Genomic DNA, 13,814 nt, shown 5'->3' with positions numbered 1-13,814 from the left:
AAGTAGGAAGAGGACGACCCCGCTCAATGGTGGGGCGGGCTCCTCGCGACTCCTGCTGCCCAGATGGGCGAACAGCGGCTGTCTGACCGCACCTTGTTCGGATGCGGCGTCCGGCGTGTGCGAGGGCTTGTTGTCGCGCGCGGAGAGCGACCTCGCCAGCCCCTTCGGGTCAGGGCGTCTCCCGACGTCGATGCGGGTGGAAGTACGCATGCCGACAGAATCTTGGCGAGTCCAGCGAAGCAATCCTTGTCGGTGAGCGTACGCCGTGCGGATGGTTGCCGTGAGAGAGGTTGCGGGAGCGGTTCGCGTGTCTCCTCCGCTCGCTGGCTGACCAGACGGGATCTTTGCCAGCTCTAGAAGCTCTTCACATCGTCCACAACTACGTCCTGCTAGGCCTGAGCTCCTCCGACGCGGACGTGCCTCCTCATCGCCTGGAAACTGCTCTCCTCGCTCGACCTCCTGCTCTTCACCCTCGCCCAGCTCGAGCTGTGGTTGCCGAGCCTGTACCGCTCTAAGGCTCACCGGAGACTCTGCTCACCGAACGTCAGCATGTCACGACGCACGACACGTTCGACCGCCACTTTCGCCTCCGACGAGCCGCTTCTCTCCCTCGATTCGTTTACACGGCCAACGAAGCGGTTGCGCGGACAGTCGAAGGAACAGTCGCACAGGGAGGGCTCGGCGTCGGCGGACTCGAAGCTGGAGGAAGAAGTGCTGGAAACGAAGGCGGCATCGAAGCGACGGGCGAAGAAGCGGAGGAAGGGAGACTATGCGGACTTGGGCGACGACCCCTTGACGGATAGAATCAAGGAAGGGCTGGACGTGCTCTTCTGCGGAGAGAACCCGGGCATCAAGACCGCGGAACTGCAGCTGCACTGTTCGTCGGCTTCGCTCCTGCTTCAGGCTCGTGCTAATCGAGGCTTGCGCTGGCCGCAGATGCGTCCCCGCACAATCATTTTTACAAGGGCCTGCACGCCGCTGGCTTGACACCATCCGTCTTGGCGCCCATCGCGAGTCGAACGCTACCGGAAGACTACAACATTGGCATCACGAACCTGATTGCGAGGCCGACTATTGAGGTGCGCCCAGACCCCGGGCTTGTGCATCCATGTGTGCTGACCCAGTCTCGCAGGCGTCGGAACTCACGAAGGAGGAGCTCGACGCCGCTGTCCCAAAGCTCCTGGCCAAGGTCGCGCGTTACCGACCTAAGTGAGCCGCTCCGCTTTGAGCGACAGATTGAGCGAATGCTGATGAGGTAACATAACGCAGACTCGTAGCGTTTGTCGGCATGAAAGTCGCCGATACCGTCCTTCGCTACTTTACCAACCTCCGCCAGTCCGGTTCTTCCTCATCCGCTAGTCCCACGCCGACGGACACGAAGGGCAAAGCGAAGAAGCCGCCGCCCATCAAGGCGCAGATAGGCCTGCAGAACTACGCCCTCGCGCATCCGACTTCGGACTCGACCGGCGAAACGACTGCGACCTATTTCTACTGCTTGCCTTCGACGTCCGGGCGAGTCGCCGCTTACCCCGTGCGCTCTCCTCCCCCTCTGGCCCCTCAAACTGCAACTCCTGACCGCGGCGATGCGCGCAGTACCCCGTCAAAATGCAACTCTACGCGACTTTCGGCTTAGAAGTCGCCAAGCTCCGTGCTTCGCCGCCTCGAGCTCTTGCGTTGCCTGCAGACGTCGTCTATCACGAGGCGGAGAAGCTCGAGTTGCCGGCTTTGCCGAGGGCGGTCAAGGTTGAGTCGGAGACTGTCAAGGTAGAAGTTCGAGAAGAGGAGGATGAGGTTAAGGGTGAGGTGCTGTTAGTGAAGACGGTCTCGGTTGTGCAGGAGGACACTGAAGCGGGCTCGGAAGGAGTGCAGGTTGAGGAAACGATGCTGGTCAAGCTGGAGGCGAGCAGTTGATTGCCCATCCTTGCAACTCACAGCTGCTTCACGTTCTCTGCGCCTCGTTCCATGCACTGCGTCGCACTTGTCGGCGGGCGAAGACACGAGGAGAGGACAGGCTGTGTCCTCGAGCGAGAGTAGATGGGAAGGTTACTGGAAGTCGTGCTGTTTTCTATCGGCTTGCACGCATCTGCTCTGGTTCACTCGCTGTGAGGCCCAGCTTCCATGCTGCTGCGATCTGGGAGTGCAAGCCCGCGGTCAGCAGCCATTGCCCGCCTACAATGTCTTCCCAAAGCCGCCCTTGCTCGCTCGCTGCGTGGAGTTCGACGTTCTCCTCGCTCCGCAAGCATTGGAATGAACCTTGCTCTCTAGTTCCCTCCTCCGTGACCTCGTTTCGTCCTTTAGACGGCACGATGGAAGGAAGAAATCTCTGCGGACAAGCAAATCTGCTGGCTCGCCTTGTAGGTCGCCTACCGGAGCAAGCCTTGTGCCGCCGGGATGCCAACGTCGTTTTTTGACGTTTGCAAGACGTAGAGGACGCTTCGGACGACGAAACAAGCTGTGAGGACATGGAAGTCGTGGGAGGAACGGCGCAGAGCGGCGCCGCGGGAGCATAAGGCAAGCGAGATAGTCCAGAAATCGCGGCGCCAAGTACAGTAATTTATTGGAGCAGGCACCAGAAGCGGGCAGCAGTATGCGCAGGCTTGGGGTCGACGAGAGACGACTCCCTCATACTCGGTTACCTCGAGCAATACAATCAATCGAAGCTGCGCGAATCTCGGCTTGTAAGGGTCGGAAAGGAACCTCGGAGATGGCCACGTCACATCACCAACTTATCGATCTCAGCCGACGTCGCAGAGAGGGCGAGCGAAGCGGTGAAGGAGGGAAACAATCCCTCGAGAGCATGATCCGTCTGAATCTGCAGCGCAGGAAGCCGTCACACGCCCGCCTCGAGCGCAGGTCGGGTCCAGCCGGGGGACGAAACGCGCGAGGGCTGATTTCGTGAGCGAAGGAAGCCGCATCGACAAGTTCGCGTCCCTTTGCCCTCTTTCCCATCACCCGCTCTCGCTCTACCCGCTCAGAACAACACCAGATCAGTCACAATGTCCGTGCAGCGTCCCGCCCTGAACTTGCCGCGTCCCCTGCGTTCTCCCTCGCCCTCTGCTGACCCCGTCTCGTCACCTCCTCCCTCATCCGCTCGTATCGCTTCCCGTGAACCGCTGGGATGCTCGCAGGTCTGCCGGAAAGGGATCTGTCAACGTCGGAATCAACGGATTCGGTCGTATCGGCCGCATCGTCCTCCGCAACGCGTTCGTCGAACCTCCCCCTCCCCCAACCCTCCACCGAGACTCCCGCACGTTCTCGCTCGATAGCTGACGATGGTCGCTCGCGCTTCCTCTCGGATACAGCATTGAGCACGGCGATGCTCGCGTCGTTGCCATCAAGTGAGTCTGCGCTTTCACGGCTCGCCGACAGGATCTTGGCTTCCCGGCGAAGTCGGGATTTCGTTGGATGCGAGGAAATGTACTGATGCCGGCTCCACCTGCCTCGCAGCGACCCCTTCATCGACCTTGAGTACATGGTGCGCGCGCGAAGCCTGAGAAGCGGACCTTTCGCCCTCTTCCTCGCAAACTGGCGCTGACATTCTCCTCCTCTCGCTCTTCCGTCCTCTGCTTCGAACATGTGGATCTTCCATCACGAAGGTCTACATGTTCAAGTACGACTCGACCCACGGCCGCTTCAAGGGCACCATCGAGGCCAAGGACGGCAAGCTCGTCGTTGACGGCCACGCCATCGACGTCTACAACGAGAAGGACCCCGCCTCGATCCCCTGGTCCAAGTCGGGCGCCGACTACGTCGTCGAGTCGACCGGTGTCTTCACCACCAAGGAGAAGGCCGGCCTTCACTTGAAGGGCGGTGCCAAGAAGGTCGTCATCTCGGCGCCTTCCGCTGACGCCCCCATGTACGTCTGCGGTGAGTAACAAGTTCCCCGAGCGCTCTCGTCGACGCGGCGCTGATTTTGACGCGGCCGCGCAGGTGTTAACCTCGACAAGTACAACCCCGCCGACTCGGTCATCTCGAACGCCTCGTGCACCACCAACTGCCTTGCGCCCCTCGCCAAGGTCATCAACGACAAGTTCGGCATCGTCGAGGGTCTCATGACCACTGTCCACGCCACGACCGCGACGCAGAAGACCGTCGACGGCCCCTCGGCCAAGGACTGGCGCGGTGGCCGCGCTGCGGCTGCCAACATCATCCCCTCGTCGACCGGTGCCGCCAAGGCCGTCGGCAAGGTCATCCCCGAGCTCAACGGCAAGCTCACCGGCATGGCCTTCCGCGTCCCCACCACCGACGTCTCGGTTGTCGACCTCACCGTCCGCCTCGAGAAGGGCGCTTCGTACGACCAGATCAAGCAGACCATCCGCGAGGCCGCCAACGGTGAGCTCAAGGGCATCCTCGAGTACACCGAGGACGCGCTCGTCTCGACCGACTTTGTCGGCCACACCGCCTCGTCCATCTTTGACGCGTCGGCCGGTATCGCCCTCAACGACAACTTTGTCAAGCTCGTGTCGTGGTACGGTGCGTGAACATTTTCGCTGACCTCGCCGTAAGCGTCGAGGTCACCTGACGCCGAGTTTCGCCTTTTTGCCTCCCACCTCCCCTTCCACACCCCTTCGCCCCGCTCCCCTCCCCGTTAATCGCCTACCGGCCTTCCTATGATTCAAGACAACGAGTACGGGTACAGCAGGCGTGTCGTGGACTTGCTCGTCTTCGTAGCAAAGCAGGACGCCGCCGGTGGCAAGCTCTAAGCGGTTTTAGACTCCCGCCCCTCTCGCCTAGCCTCTTCGCTTCTTCCACTGCGCAGTTTGAGTGAATGCACAAAATTCAGTTCACAGCCTGTGCGTTGACGATGCGGGAGAGATGACGGAGTCGAGAGATAGACGTCTGCCTCTCGCTTCCCCTCGTCCGCGCTAGCCTAAGTCTGCCTCCGCCTTCGTTCCCGTTGCTCATCGGCGCAAGCCAGCATCCTCTCGAGTGCGACGAGCATACTACGAACTGATTCGGACGTCCTTTTGCACCGAAAACCACTCGAGCGCGACGAAGAGAGAGACAGGAAGCCAAGCTAACTACAACTTTGCGGTACCCGTAGCCGGGTCAGCGAGTCAGAGCTTGGGCTGCTGGATAAAGTTGACGCCCTTGGTGATGGATCCGGGGAGCTCGCCGAGGCAGGCTTGGAGGAGCTCCTTCTCGTAGGAGGAGAGCTGGCCGAGAGGGTGGAGCTTCTCGGCGCCGTTGGGCTGCGCGCGTCGAGCATCGTGTCAGTCACGCGAAGGGAAGCGACGAGAGGGGAGCGGGAACGCACGCCAAGCTCGACGGGGACGGAGAAGAAGGCGAGGTCCTGACCGATCTCCTTCTGGACGTCCTTGTTGTCGGCGACGTAGACGTAGCTAGGCGCGACGACGCCCTTCTTGCCCTCAAACGCAGCGGCAATGAGCTGCTCAGCGAACTTGTACCCAGCGTACGCCATCGAGAGCGTCGCGGATCCGCCACCGGCCTTGGCCTGGACGACCTCGTCGCCGCCGAACTGGATGCGGTTCACGAGCGCCTTGAGCTTCACCGAGTCGGAGAAGAGCGATTCGGGGAGGGCGGGCTTGGACTGCGAGAGGAGGGGGAGGATCGTCACGCCCGAGTGGCCGCCGACGACGGGGATCGTGTACTGCGCGGCGTCGTTGGGCTTGCCGATGGCCTGGGCGGACATGGTCGAGGCGCGGACGACGTCGAGGGTGGTGACACCGAAGAGGCTGCGCAGGGGAAAGTCAGTCTCATGCGACCGGATTTATCGAGGCGCAGATCAACGGTGTGCACGACAAGCTTTCCGCTCATTTTCGAGCACTGAGAGAAAAACAAGAGCACGGAACAGGACCCACCGCTTCGGGTCGAAAGTGCCGGCCGCCTTGAAGACCTCAGCGGCGATGGGAACAGTCGAGTTGACCGGGTTCGAGATGATAAGGACGAACGCCTTGGGGCAGTTCTCGGCGATGCCCTGCGCGAGGTCGCGGACGATGCCGGCGTTGATGTTGAAGAGGTCGTCGCGGGTCATGCCAGGCTGTGATTAGGCGAAAGCGGCATGAAGAGGGATTGAAGGAAGGGAAGGGAGTGCGAGGAGACGGTAATGGTCAGTCAGAACGTCCTCTAGTCAGTCAAGACGTCCTTGAGCGCATGGTCGGCAGAGATCGATGCGAAAGACCGGGATCGCAAGGAAGCGCTTCTCGACGGTTGGGGAAGCGCAGCCGTCGACGTCTCGACTACTTGGATCTGGTGGGCGTCCCGCCTCGCGCGTCGTCGCCGAGGAGCACAGAGAACATGCCAGCTGGCCGGCGCAGGAGAACGTTTCATCCCGGCGGAACCCCGCAGAGAGCCCCGCAGGCCGTCTCCCCTATCGCTCAACCCGGAAGCGACACTTTGCCCGCCTCAGCGCACCCAAGCCGATCCTCAAACGCTCATCAAGACCGGAAGCGCCCGCTCACCTTGCGAGGAACACCGGCGGGGATGATGACAATGTCAGCGCCCTTGAGGGCGTGCTTGAGACCGTCCTCGTCCTTGACGTATCCGGTCGTGACGGCGGGGGTGTCGACGTGCGAGACGTCGGCTGCGACACCCTTGACGACCGGGACGACATCGAAGAGGCGGAGCTCCTTGATGGCCGGGTTCTGCTTGACAAGGAGCGAGAGGGGCTGGCCGATTCCTGCGGGCCGGCGAAGCGAGCGCGGGTCAGCTAGGCGTCCACGAGCACCCCTTCGTCCAATCTTGTACGCCCTCGAGTCCAGCCCGCACCGCATGCTCAGCCGCCGGACACCCCGAGCAGGTTGGGTGAGGTGGAGGAGACCGGAGCGACCCCAACGAGACGCGGAACGGCTAGGAGAGCTTCACGCACCTCCGGCAGCACCGAGAACAGCAGCGACAACCATTTTTGTGAGTGGAGAGAGCGAGGGGAGGAGGCGAGAGGAGGAGCTGGAGGTGGGGAGCGATGAGGCGATGGGCGGGCGTGGGACAGGCGGGATCGTGGTCAGCGTGCGTGTGGGTGTCGCATGAGTCGCGCGTGTGCTCACCTCGAGAGTGTTTCGCTGTGAAAGCGTGAATGGAGAGAAGCGAAGGACGGCGTGAACCGGCGACGAAGGAGAGCAACCCGCGGACGCTCGCCCACAGCTTCCGGCGTCGATCTGGCTGGACTATCGACGTTGCAACGTGGTAATCACTCACTCTATCAAGCCACGGCATCACTTGGTCGTGCGGGAGGGCGACAGTGTCCGACACACGACCGGCTTCACTCCCTTGCCCGCGTTCACTCGCGCTCACAGCTATGAACACCCCGATCCCAGCTTCCCTGCCTCTCCTGCCGTGCGCAGAATCACTCTGATTGCACCAGCCGAGCACCAGAGCTGATCATCGCTTACCGCGCCACCCAGTCTTCCCCCGGAATCCGTCCTCTTTCCCTCGCTCGTCAGCTCTGTACAGCTCAATTCGCGGCATGCGGTCGAGCTCATCCGGTCCGTAGTCAAAGTGCGCACCCGCTAAGCCATTCGCGCGGGTCTCACAAGCTGACGCCGCCTCGCTTTTCGCAGGACGCCTCGTCAGTGTCATCATCGGGCTCTCCGGCTTCCTCGTCCCTCGTCATCGGCTGTGTTCCGCTCAAGGCCAACAACACCGTCGCCAATGCCCTCTCCGACGCCGTCAACCGCACAAAGCCGAAGGGAGAAGAGGCGGGTGGGGACAACGCGAAGGGCCGGAAAGACGGCGACGATGCTGCTGCGGACAGGAAGAAGGGCCTGCAGGTCATCCGGGTCCCTGTTGAGGGCGGAAAGAACGCAGGCGGTCTTGGTGACGAGAAGCCGGAGCCGGGCGACTTGTTCGAGTGTGCGTCCAGCCTACTCTTCCTGCTGGACGCTTCGTCTGATCCTTCCCATCGCAGTCGGCGTGGCTGCCCGCATCGTCCGCCTAGAACGCTTGTCCGCGTCGAGCGGCGGCGGCTTCTTGGTCGTCGTCGAAGGACTCGCTCGCTTCTCCTTCGACCCATCGAGCCTCTCCTCCTCTTCACCCTTCTACGCGGCACCGGTGACGGTCCAACCCGCTTCCTCTCTCTCTTCCAGCCAAGGCGCACTCCTTGCTGCTCTCCGTGACACCACCACCTCGCTCCTCGACACCCTTCAGTCCGTCTCTCCCCTCCCCCCGATCTTCGCCCGCCGCCTGCGCTCGCTCGTCGCGCGTCTCACACTTTCCTCTGCCCCGGCACTCGTCGACGCCCTCATGGGCACCCTCCCCGTCTCCGCGACAGGCGGCGTAACCCACTCCGACAAGCTCCTCATCCTCTCTATCGCCGACGCCTCTGCGCGCGTTGAGAAAGCACTCGAGATCCTCTCGCGCGTGGACGAGGCGCTCAAGCTGTCGAAGCGGATTGATGACAAGGTTGATAAGAATGTCGCGAGGAGGCAGAGGGAGTATGTCCTTATGCAGCAGCTTCTTGCGATCCGGCAGGAGTTGGACGACCTCGCTGCGGAGGATGGGAGGACCGGTAACGCCTCGTCGTCGCCTGCTCAGCCGAAGGGCGTCCCGGCTGCACCGCGTCGCAAGCGTTTGCCCGCTTCGAGCGGGTCTGGATCGCCCATCACCGGCGAAGACGAGGACGAGGACGACATCGCCGAGCTTGAGAAGAAGATCGAGGCCAAAGCGTTCTCGGACGAGGCGAGGAAGGTTGCGATGAGGGAATTGAAGCGCCTCAAGAAGAGTCCGCCGCAGGGCGCAGAGCACGGCGTCATCCGTACGTTCTCCCTCTTTCGTTTCTCCCCTCGCGCTGACGGCGGATTGTAGGCACCTACCTCGAGACGCTCCTCTCGCTGCCGTGGACGAGCGCCGACTCGACTCCGATCTCGCTCTCGAAAGACTTTGTCGCACAAGCGCGCAAGAAGCTTGACGAGGATCACTACGGTCTGGGTGCGCTGCTCCAGCTTCGTCGCTACAGAGACTCAGCTAACGCAGAGACTCGCTCGCAGACAAGATCAAGAAGCGCCTTCTCGAATGGCTCGCCGTCCTGCGTCTCCAGCAGCAGCAGTGGGATGCGCTGCTCGCCTCGTCCGCTTCGGCGCAGTCGGCTACGCCCGCAGCTATCACCGACGCTGCCGTCACCGAGACCGCCGTCGTTGTCCGCGACCCAGCTACTCCGCCTCCTCCCGCCGTTCCTTCTCCCTCGACCACCCCCGCTCGTCCGCCTTACAAAGCCCCGATCCTCCTCCTCCACGGCCCTCCCGGCGTCGGCAAGACCTCGATCGCGCGCTCGCTCGCCGAAGCGATGGGCCGCAAGTTTGTCCGGATCTCGCTCGGCGGCGTGCGTGACGAGAGCGAGATCCGCGGTCACAGGAGGACGTTTGTCGCGAGTATGCCGGGGAAGATCGTGAACGCGCTCAGGCGGTGCGGGACGAATAATCCGGTCATCTTGCTTGACGAGATTGACAAGCTTGGCCATGCGAGCTTGCATGGCGATCCGTCGGCGGCGATGCTTGAGGTGCTTGACCCGGTGCGTCTTCCCCTTTCCCGCTTCTTGCGTTGCGTCGCTGACCCGAGGACGTCTGCAGGAGCAAAACGCTCACTTTGAGGACCACTACCTTGGCGTCCCGTACGTTCCCTCTCCCCTTGTCCTGCCGGAAGTCATCCGCTGACCGCTTTGCTCGCCTACCAGAATTGACCTCTCGCAAGTCCTCTTCATCGCAACCGCCAATTCGCTCGACACGATCTCGGAGCCGCTGTATGACCGGATGGAGGCGATCGAGTTGAGCGGGTACATCGTGAGTCCGGCTGGCGCTTACAAGCTCTCGTCAGAGCCTGTCGAGGTCGAGGACCTGGCGTTCATTGTCTTGAGTACCCAGCTGACCTGGTCTCGCCTGCAGCACGACGAGAAGCTCCACATCGCCCGCCAGTCGCTCCTCCCGAAGCAACTCCGCGCCAACGCCCTCACTCCCTCGCTCATCTCCCTGTCGGACGAGACCATCCTCTACCTCATCACGCACTACACGCGCGAAGCGGGCGTCCGCTCGCTCGAGCGACAGATCGGCTCCGTCTGCCGCGCGAAGGCAGTCGAGTATGCTGAAGCGCGCGATGCGGTGAAGGACGAGGTGAAGGAGGGAGAGGTGCCGGAGGGGTACAGGGTCGAGGTGACGAAGGAGGATGTGGAGCGGATGCTCGGGCCGAGTCGATTCGACCCGGACGAGTTGGAGAAGGAGGCGAGGATTGGAGTGGTCAATGGGCTGGCGTACCAGGGCAGCGGGAACGGTGGCATCTTGCGTGCGTTGCTACGTTCCCCAGCGCTCGTCGGATCACGACTAACCCGAGCCCACCTTTGACTGCAGACATCGAGACGACCTCTCACCCCGGCACAGGCGCCTTCCACCTCACCGGTTCCCTCGGGGACGTGATCTCCGAATCTGCACACGTCGCCTTCGCATGGGTCAAGGCGCACGCCTACGAGCTCGGCATTTCGCACGCCCGCGACGAGGACGTCTTCAAGCGCCTCGACGTGCACTTGCATCTCCCTGCTGGGGCGGTCAAGAAGGACGGACCGAGTGCGGGTGTCGCGATGGTTGTGGCGCTCGTCTCGTTGAGTGCGCTCGCTTCCTTACTCGAGCCTTGCCGACTGCGCTGACCTTCGCAATCTCGTTCCGCCTCGTCCGTTCCGCAGTGCGCGGTATCGCCCCTCGCAAAGGGATAGCCATGACAGGCGAAATCACCCTCCGAGGCGCGGTCACTCCCGTCGGCGGTATCCGCGAGAAGGTGCGCTTCCTCCCCTCCCCTCTCGCCTCTCCTCCCTGCGCTGACCGTGTTCTTCTCGATGAACAGGTCCTAGCAGCCCACCGCGCACACCTCACGCGCCTGATCCTCCCCATGCACAACAAGCGCGACGTCGAATCGGACTTGCCCTCCTCCGTCCGGGACGAGATCGACTTTGTCTTTGTCGAGCGGGTTGAGGAGGTGGTTGAGGCTGCTTTTGAGGGTGGGTGGAGGGGACTTACGACGGGCGGCGGGGGCGCGAGGGACGTGTGGCAGGAGAGGGAGAGTAGGTTGTGAGGAGGAGGCCCGCGCCTGTTTGTCCTCTGGGTCTGTATTCGTGTCCGTCCGTCCGAACTATGTTGCAAAGCCTTTACGTTTCTTGCTCATCTTAGCGAGCTCGAGGATCGAAGCAGCAGAAACAGAGGAGGAGCGAACAAGCGAGCTTGACGGCAAGATGAGCGAAGGCGCTTACTCTCCTTTCGCTCTCTTTCCAACGTCTGACTTCTGTCGCAGGCGCTCGTGCGCAGTCTTCGTGAATATGAGCAGGACGACCAACGCGAAGCGAGTGAGGAATAGGATTTTGTCTTTTTGCACAACAAGCATCGAAACCGCAAACCACCCCTCCGCCATCCCTCGTCCACAAGCAGAGCGAACCACGAAGAGCACCGGCTATGCAGCCGCGGCGTACGGGTTGAAGGGCGGTGGAGGAGCGGACGAGGCGCCTGAGTCTGCTGCGAGGGCTTGGGAGGCGGGCGCGGAGATGGGGTCGATGGAGGAGATGGTTGGGACTGCTGCGGGGGTGTCCCTGCGAGCAAGCAAGGAGGACAGTCAGACAAAGGTTCGAAGGGGAAAGAAGGAAGGAAGGAAGGAGGAAGCGGCGAAAACGCACCACTGGATGTTGAACTTTGTGACCCTCGGCTTGTCTGCCAACACATTCCTCTGCATCGCCTCGACATGTTCCAGCGGGTTGGGAGCCTTCAGACCCTTTTCCTCCGCGCCCTCCTCGAGACTCGCGTCGTGCTGGCGCTTCAACTCGGGGTCCGAGTACTCGGTGTTGACGTAGTAGCCTATCCGGACGAATTCGGCGTCGTTGTAGGAACAGGTGAGGAGGATGACGGTTACGCCGATCAGGTCGGACGCGGGAATGCGGGTTGGGAGAGGAGCGGCAGCCTGCGAGAAGGGGTGGATGTGAGCAAATTCGCGTCTCTCAGGCCGACACGGCAGAGCCTCCTCATTCTCGCTTCCGCAAAGCGAGGCAGAGGCTCTGAGCGACAGCAGCTCGAGGAAGGGAGACCCACCTCGAATTCGAAGCTGTTGACGCCGACTGGCACCGGCCCGACCATGCACGTGTCCAGCTCCTGGTCGAACGAGTCGCTCTCCGCGCTGCCGACGTACGTGAGCTTCCACTCGAGGTCTGCGCGTGTCAAAGCGAGAGAGGATCAGCTCGCGAAGCAAGTGGGGCGAGAGTGAGGAGGGTGGAAATCGCACCGTCTTGGAGCGGGGCCATGCACTCGAACGTGATTTTGAAGAGGTACGGGTCTGTGAACTTGGCGGGGTTGTTCAGGACGGTGACATCGCTGTACGGTCGACGCGTTTCGAGCGAGCGGGTGAGTGGGAGAACGAGGGCAGCTGCGAGGACGGGACGAAGACGCACGTGATGTTGATGATGCTCATCTTGTCGGTGGCAGTCTCGGCGTTGCCAGCAGTGCGAGTGAGAGCGAGAACGAAGCGAGTCGAGATGAAGAGAGCGAGCGTGTGTGGACGCGACGAGGCGGCGAGACGAAATCTGGCCAAGTCCCTTCGCTCGCCTGGACAACTCGCTCACGATGGCTTCTATCGCACTCAAGGTCAGCACCATCGCACTCGCAGGGTTTGATAACCTCAGGACTGACACTCGAACCGCCGCCGCACGCCCTCTCGACGACCCACTCCTCCTCGCACCTCACCCCGCCCGTCATCGCACACCTCGCACACCCAGCTCGCAGCAGGAGGACTAGCAGGCGCAGCAGCAGGAGTCGCATTCTCGCCCTCTCTCCGCGCAGACTCGCCCGCACAGCCAGGCGCTTTCGCCCGCCCCGCCGACCCCGAAACCATCCGCTCAAAGGTGCGCACCGTCAACCTGTTCGAGAGAGTCTCCAGAGCTGACAAGAGAGCTTTTGACGACCACAGCTCTCGATCTACGACTCGCCGCCCGCACCTGCCGTCCTCGTCCCCGTCAAGTCTCCCCTCCAAGACGAGGTCGCCTCGGCCCGTCTCGCAGCGACAGACGTCCTCGACCGGGTCAAGAGCCAGACGGAGGATGCGAGGAGCACGTGGTTGAGCTGGGAGAAGCGGGGAGAGCGTGCGTCGCTGTTTCTGCCGCTTCCCACCTCGCTTGCTTCTTCGTCCCACGGAGGCAAAGGCTGACGGGGCGCTTTTGCGAACGTACAGAGGCGGTCAAGTCGGTCGTGTCGGACAAAGACCAGCTGAACCCGAACGCCTTCTAGTAAGTCGGCCGGTCCCGCTCTCTTTCGCCTCGACTGTTTCGCTGTCGCTCGACGACGTAAGAGGCTTTCACTTGGAGAGCGACTGACGACGTATTCGACCACAGCGTCGCCGTCTCGACCCTCGCCGGCTCCATCATCGGCCGAAACCGTTCGTCTTCCCCTCCTCCCCTCCTTGCTCTCCTCACTGACCGCTCCCCCATCGCAGGCATCCTCCTCCGCCTAACCCTCCCCCCAGTCTTCCTCCTCGCCTCAACCTCCTACTTCCTCCCCAACTCATGGCGCCTGATCTCCGCCCACCTCGGGATCCCCGAACAGTACCGCGATGTCAAGGGGTGGGTGGATGCGCAGGCGCGCAAGGCGGAGGGCGTCAAGAGGGAGGTCGAAGAGAAGAGGAGGGTGTAGAAGTGGAAGTGGGGAAAGGTGGTTGTGCAAGTACAGTTTTCGCGACCTTCCTTCCGAGCGGGAGCGGCTCATGCGTGCGAGGAGAGGCAAGACGAGCGGGAGTCGCTTACGCTTACCAACACGCTTCACGACAACGCTTCGCTCACGCTCGCAGCTCCTCCCGCCCGCCTCGCTTGCCGCCCAGCACCTCCGCTCCGGCTGAGAAGGCCGACCTCC

At 62.3% G+C, this 13,814-nt stretch overlaps 6 protein-coding genes across 6 annotated transcripts; 4 read left to right on the top strand and 2 right to left on the bottom strand.

The window, feature by feature from the left end:
• Nucleotides 1-549: 549 nt before the first annotated feature.
• RHTO_03747 (uracil-DNA glycosylase-like protein) lies at nucleotides 550-1,911 on the top strand (the record flags this gene model as incomplete). The annotated part of the gene is made up of 5 exons (XM_016417416.1): nucleotides 550-877; nucleotides 937-1,079; nucleotides 1,133-1,209; nucleotides 1,270-1,531; nucleotides 1,594-1,911. The coding sequence occupies 5 exons, from the start codon at nucleotides 550-552 to the stop codon at nucleotides 1,909-1,911; spliced, it is 1,128 nt and encodes a 375-aa protein (XP_016271332.1).
• A 1,085-nt stretch (nucleotides 1,912-2,996) lies between these two features.
• Nucleotides 2,997-4,703, top strand: RHTO_03746 (glyceraldehyde 3-phosphate dehydrogenase; the record flags this gene model as incomplete). The annotated part of the gene is made up of 7 exons (XM_016417415.1): nucleotides 2,997-2,998; nucleotides 3,129-3,203; nucleotides 3,303-3,338; nucleotides 3,448-3,475; nucleotides 3,597-3,867; nucleotides 3,931-4,473; nucleotides 4,621-4,703. Coding segments are annotated over 7 exons (1,038 nt in total).
• A 354-nt stretch (nucleotides 4,704-5,057) lies between these two features.
• On the bottom strand, nucleotides 5,058-6,863 carry RHTO_03745 (L-malate dehydrogenase; the record flags this gene model as incomplete). The annotated part of the gene is made up of 5 exons (XM_016417414.1): nucleotides 5,058-5,192; nucleotides 5,258-5,696; nucleotides 5,823-6,001; nucleotides 6,423-6,640; nucleotides 6,830-6,863. 5 exons carry the CDS (start codon nucleotides 6,861-6,863, stop codon nucleotides 5,058-5,060), a joined length of 1,005 nt encoding a protein of 334 aa, XP_016271330.1.
• Nucleotides 6,864-7,255: 392 nt separating this feature from the next.
• RHTO_03744 (serine-type endopeptidase) lies at nucleotides 7,256-11,007 on the top strand (the record flags this gene model as incomplete). The annotated part of the gene is made up of 12 exons (XM_016417413.1): nucleotides 7,256-7,293; nucleotides 7,362-7,455; nucleotides 7,518-7,809; nucleotides 7,865-8,710; nucleotides 8,761-8,883; nucleotides 8,943-9,463; nucleotides 9,522-9,562; nucleotides 9,626-9,731; nucleotides 9,834-10,227; nucleotides 10,293-10,544; nucleotides 10,622-10,713; nucleotides 10,780-11,007. 12 exons carry the CDS (start codon nucleotides 7,256-7,258, stop codon nucleotides 11,005-11,007), a joined length of 3,027 nt encoding a protein of 1,008 aa, XP_016271329.1.
• A 372-nt stretch (nucleotides 11,008-11,379) lies between these two features.
• Nucleotides 11,380-12,384, bottom strand: RHTO_03743 (ASF1-like histone chaperone; the record flags this gene model as incomplete). Its single annotated transcript, XM_016417412.1, has 5 exons — nucleotides 11,380-11,515; nucleotides 11,600-11,880; nucleotides 12,009-12,124; nucleotides 12,199-12,287; nucleotides 12,365-12,384. 5 exons carry the CDS (start codon nucleotides 12,382-12,384, stop codon nucleotides 11,380-11,382), a joined length of 642 nt encoding a protein of 213 aa, XP_016271328.1.
• A 152-nt stretch (nucleotides 12,385-12,536) lies between these two features.
• RHTO_03742 (apolipoprotein O) lies at nucleotides 12,537-13,598 on the top strand (the record flags this gene model as incomplete). Its single annotated transcript, XM_016417411.1, has 6 exons — nucleotides 12,537-12,557; nucleotides 12,689-12,814; nucleotides 12,880-13,051; nucleotides 13,141-13,195; nucleotides 13,301-13,344; nucleotides 13,402-13,598. The coding sequence occupies 6 exons, from the start codon at nucleotides 12,537-12,539 to the stop codon at nucleotides 13,596-13,598; spliced, it is 615 nt and encodes a 204-aa protein (XP_016271327.1).
• Between the last annotated feature and the right edge of the window lie 216 nt (nucleotides 13,599-13,814).

This window comes from Rhodotorula toruloides, assembly GCF_000320785.1.
Source record: "Rhodotorula toruloides NP11 unplaced genomic scaffold Scaffold22, whole genome shotgun sequence".
In the NCBI taxonomy this organism is placed as follows: domain Eukaryota; kingdom Fungi; phylum Basidiomycota; class Microbotryomycetes; order Sporidiobolales; family Sporidiobolaceae; genus Rhodotorula; species Rhodotorula toruloides.
This window is presented reverse-complemented; position numbering and strand designations above follow the sequence as displayed.